Source organism: Danio rerio, chromosome 9 (assembly GCF_052040795.2).
Source record: "Danio rerio strain M-AB ecotype USA chromosome 9, GRCz13ab, whole genome shotgun sequence".
Taxonomy (NCBI): Eukaryota; Metazoa; Chordata; class Actinopteri; order Cypriniformes; family Danionidae; genus Danio; species Danio rerio.
This window is the reverse complement of record NC_141029.1, coordinates 47,773,928-47,779,148: the sequence shown is the minus strand read 5'-3', so window position 1 is coordinate 47,779,148 and position 5,221 is coordinate 47,773,928. Positions and strand designations below refer to the sequence as shown.

Genomic DNA, 5,221 nt, shown 5'->3' with positions numbered 1-5,221 from the left:
AATAAAAAGTAAACCTTTAAAAACTGTTTTAGATTTGAATCTTATATATTATCATTATTTTTACTATTATGCATTTTATCTTGTGTATTATTTAGTGCTGTTAATGACTTTAAATTGTTAGAATATTTGTATAATTATAGAAAAGTGGTATTTATAAAATGTGGTAAACTTCATCTGTTTTTTTTTTTTTTTTTTTTTTGCCATGACATAATATGGTAAACTGAAAAATTCTCTCTCAATTATGTCAAACTGACTCAAATCAGCTTGCGTAACATATAAAATTAAGTTAGAACATGATTAACTTAGTTTAATAAGTTACAAAAGACCTAAAAACATGCTGTCAGGACTAATTTATCATTCAATTTTGTTACAGAAAACCTAAACGCACTTTATTAGTAGTACAATTCTGACATATGATGACGTGAACACATGAAAATCAGCCTAAATGTTCAAAAATATGTTTTAATAAATAAGCAAAATAAACATTGGATGGAAATCGAAAAATGTTGCATAGGAAAAATCAAATGTATGCATTTATCCATGCAGCGTACTTCAAGAAAGTATTGCTCATAATTGCATTGGTCCCTTTAAAATTGACAATACTCGCAGGTAGCCTATGTACAATAGTTTTTTTTTTTTGTTCTTATATATATATAAACTCTTCTGTTTAGAGACAGACATGAAATATAGTTTCCATACAGATAGCAGATAGCCTTCCTGTACTATCATCATGGCGACATTTAAGAATAACTTGTGAAAAAGATTAAATGTATTTGACGACACAGAAGACGTCATCTACTTTTCCTCTAAGTATATTAAAAAGTCCCTTTTATTGTGTCCTTCATGAGGATGCTCAAGTCCGTAGATGTATCCACTGAATGTCCTTTGGCCACGTCACTGAGGTTTAGAGGTTCATCGAATAATCCTTTGGCATCTTCAAAATTAGTGGAAGTAAACAGTCTACGGAAAGAAGAACAAAAAACAACATTAAGTTACAAAAATCTGCTTTAAATAAGGAATTTTCTTCGAAGTTCTAAAACTTCAAGGTTCATCTGCGGTTGAATGCACAACCTTGGTTTAAAACGTAACAAAATGGGAAGCTATTAATGATCCCATTATTTAATTTTGAGTGGGAGCACATGCTTATACAGGAAAAGGCTTGGTTCAAACATGCTGCACAAATCCCAGGTGGAATTACGTCACTGGAAAATAACTGTTTTAAGAGGTCACTTGGTCTGAAATTCGAAACCGTACACCTGACTTTCCTCTGAATTTCTTGGTAGCACTTATTTCTTTATCCAAATAAATGCACACCAATCAATATGACAGCTTTGTAATATAATTACAATTAACATTTTGATCATCTAGTGTGTGAAATGAGAGCACTAGAAAAAAAGGGATTGTTATAATTATAATAACCACTCACTTTCATTATTATTTTTTGTGTTAATAAACACTGTAAACAAATCTTGCTGCCTATTTCTTTAGTCAGAAATAATTAACTTTTCTATTAATCTCAACATATTGTGGCTCAAAATATTAAGTTAAACTTTGTATAGAGTAACAAACATGTAGATGAAATTTCATTAGCGTATTAAAATAAGTTAAAGCAACACAAAAAAATATTTGTTGTCTTGACTTTTTTTGTCATTACATTTTTTACAGTGTAGCAAATTAAAGCTTCTTTATACCCTACTTTATTGCTTTATTTTGTTTTGCTTCATATAAGACAATAGTTGTAGGACCACATTGCAAAATTCTTAGCTTAATAAATAATATACAAAATTAAATTTACATTTAAATCAAATGATCTAACAATCTTTGATGGTACACTGTAAACAATGCAGGGTTCCACACAGTGGATTTGTGTTGGGACAATATAAAAGAAATAAGTTAACTTATTAGTTATTACAATTTTAAGTGGATAGGCCAAAAAACAAATAAGTTGTCCCATTACAAACTCAAGATTTTTGTTGTTTTAGCTAATTGTAAATAAGTTTTTTAAACAAACAACAAATGTCTTTTTCTGTGTATTGTTGCTAAAGAATGATCATTTAGTAGCACACATTTTTAGCTTGTAATTGTAAGATGCCTTTGGTTTTAGTGGTTCTCAGTTATTTAACAAGTATAAACACCATCTCTCCTAATTAATATTTCCCTTAATAAGGAAAAGGACTTCACGTTTGTGATGTCTTATAGATTATTTTAGCTGCACTGCAGGTGCTTTATTGAACACCACAACACTTTATCCCCTCAAAAACAAAGCATATACAACGTAAAAGAAGAATTAAGCTAAACGTTTGTTTTTAGAGGTATTTTTAGAGAGGCACTTTAATTTCTCAATTCGTATAAAACGTTCAAATTCATCCGATTTTTTCCTCAATATTTCATATGATGATTTCCCATCGCATGTCGTTTGTACAGCGTTCAGGAAAGTGCTTTGCATCTTTACAACCAGTATAAATCACTTCACAAATCTCGATTTTATTCACGAAAGAGTGCAATTTTACTCAATCTAAATGATCCGTGAGGAGCTTCTCACGGTTGACGTTGTTCGTTTTCTTGAGATCGACGATATAATGTGAATAGATGTGTGTTTATTTGTTCTGGATAACTGTCGGAAATGTTTTGACCCGGTGTGATAACCGAGAGAAAAAAGCAACACTTACTTCTAGAAAACACCCCAGCTTTTCCTATTACGGTTCCCGAAATATCTGTGATTTAGCTATATGTTTATTGTGATTTCACACAAAAAAATATTGTCTCGTTAGACGCTTTAGCAGTCGATGAATCCACTAAATATTATAGTAATTACGATGCACAGTCAATTCTCACATCAAATGTGCGCGCTCCGGTGTATTTTCCCTCCTTATAGCATTTGCAATATTATGTTTGTCTAAAAAGCGTGCTAATTATTAAAATGTTTACTCATTAATTTAGACCAAATAGGAAATCGTGAGGCCTAGCATTTTATAATATCTTATACATGTATGCCCTGGTGTAACCCACCTTTCTGGCCTTTTCACCAGATTATTAGTGTTGTGAACATATGATACTATTTATAACCGTATTAATTTGAATGTTCTCATTACTTTATGCTTTGTCTTCTGTAGTAAACATTTATGCAATAAATTGCCTATCCTATTTCATTTTTTTTAAACATAATGCAACTTACATTGTATTACCCTACGTAGGCTATCTTGATTAACTGGAAAATAATTAAAATGCCTTTGTTTTATAGGCTCAGAAAGAAAATTGTATTTTTTAATTAATTGGAATTGGTGAAATTGGTTACTTTTCTTTACATATAAATAATAATATGATAAAACTTTAAATAATTGCACATATCATGTGAAAAAAAAATACTTTAAAAACATTAACAACCCAAAACTAAAACTTCTGACATCATTTATTCTCATTTCACTTGTTCCAAACCTTTTTGAGATTATTTCTTCTGTTGAGACATTTTGAAGAAAGCTGAAAATCTAACCCCTGACTTTCAGTTTTTCTACAATGAGAGTCAATGGTTACAGATTTTCAGCTTTCTTCAAAATGTATTCGTTTGCGTTTAACAGAAACTCAGTAAGTAAAAATATTAAGAAAACTTATATATATATATATATATATATATATATATATATATATATATATATATATATATATATATATATATATATATATATATATATATTTATTTATTTATTTTTTTTTTTAAGTGAACTATCCCTTGAATACAACTTTAACTGCGCATTACCATCTAAACAAATGCGAATTTCACGGTGCCAAGAGCAGATAATGTGTTGCATTCCAGCACTGAACTGTCAGTGTCAGCGGTGCACACAGAACAGCTGGAGTTTCTCTAATGCAGCTTACCGCACATCCACTTCTAAAAGAGCAGTAACTCTACTACAGTATATACTTGCTGAAGTCTGGCATCTCTCTACAGTACCCACCCGTTCGGCATTATCAGGACGCGTCTCGCTGCTAGTGGGACGCAGACATCGACCACGCGCCCTCCATCCTCCACACTGAAAACGCGTAACTGAGTCTCTCGTGCGCGACGTAGCTGCAACTGGACATCTTGTTGTCCATCTCGTCGCTCTGCAGCACCTGACAGAGGAAATCAATGTACCTGGATGCGAGTTTGAGCGTCTGGATCTTGCTGAGTTTATCCGAGGGGAGCGTGGGGATGATTTTGCGCAAAGACGCGAAGGCTTCGTTCAGCGATTGAGTCCGTTGCCGCTCGCGTACGTTCGCCAGGACGCGCTGGTTCTGGAGCTCCTCGAAGGACTGAGTGCTGCTCGGGCTCGGCTTTTTGTTACGTTTATTGACGGAGCTCGGGCTGCTGCTGTCCTCGCTCGACTTCCTTCCTTGCCTCCTTTTCCTCCCGAACCTTTTCTGCTGTCTGTCCAGCTCCTCCTCGCTGGTCACCAGGCTGTCCACTGGGGAGACGGGAGAGCTAGAACTCTCTTCCATTTCTTTTTTAAAGAAACGAGGAGAAAATACGATCTCCACTTTTGGTTCCGTGGTTTAGACTAGTAATATCCGTTTTGTTGTTGGGGATTTTGTCTGTCCTCCTGAAGTCCTGACACTGCGCGCGTCCCCTACTTCCAGAAGTAGAGCTTGGCACGGTTTTCCTCCCGCAGGAAGTTTTTTCCTAATTTTTGGGAAACTTTATCCTGGACTCTGATGCTAAATACTAGAGTGACTGGAGGGGGAGGAAGCGCTGCTCGCTGATTGGTGGACTAATAAACGAGGAGGACCAGGCTAAAGTTACACTGCAGCTCAACTCTCAGATTATACCATGGGTACTTGTAGATGGATGCTCGCAGTTTCAGACATCAGTCTTATCACTGTAAAAAACTGCATGTTAATTGGGAAAAGATGGAAATCGGAGTAGTAATGGTGCTTTAGATGATAAAACCGAATGTAATAAAATTATTAAATAGCTACATTAATTTTAATGATTAGCATTTTTATATTAATAAACAATATTGGGTAACACTTTATAATAAATATACTTTAATCATTTACCAACTAAACTAATCATTTTTCATTCTTCATTGATTATTAGTTAAGCATTAACTCTACATTATTAGACGTTAGTAAGCAAATGCTGTATTCTTGACTTAAACACACATGTAAAATGTGCTTAATGATTGTGTTTTCATACTTTATTAATCGTTATTTTTTCATTACTAAATGAAGTATCACATTGTTT

The 5,221-nt window shown here is 33.6% G+C and overlaps 1 protein-coding gene across 1 annotated transcript; it reads right to left on the bottom strand.

Annotated features, from left to right (window-relative positions):
• Positions 1–627: 627 nt before the first annotated feature.
• twist2 lies at positions 628–4,666 on the bottom strand. The gene is given in 2 exon segments (NM_001005956.2): positions 628–960; positions 3,954–4,666. A coding segment is annotated over 1 exon segment (492 nt). The 5' UTR covers positions 4,477–4,666; the 3' UTR covers positions 628–960; positions 3,954–3,984.
• Positions 4,667–5,221: the final 555 nt, after the last annotated feature.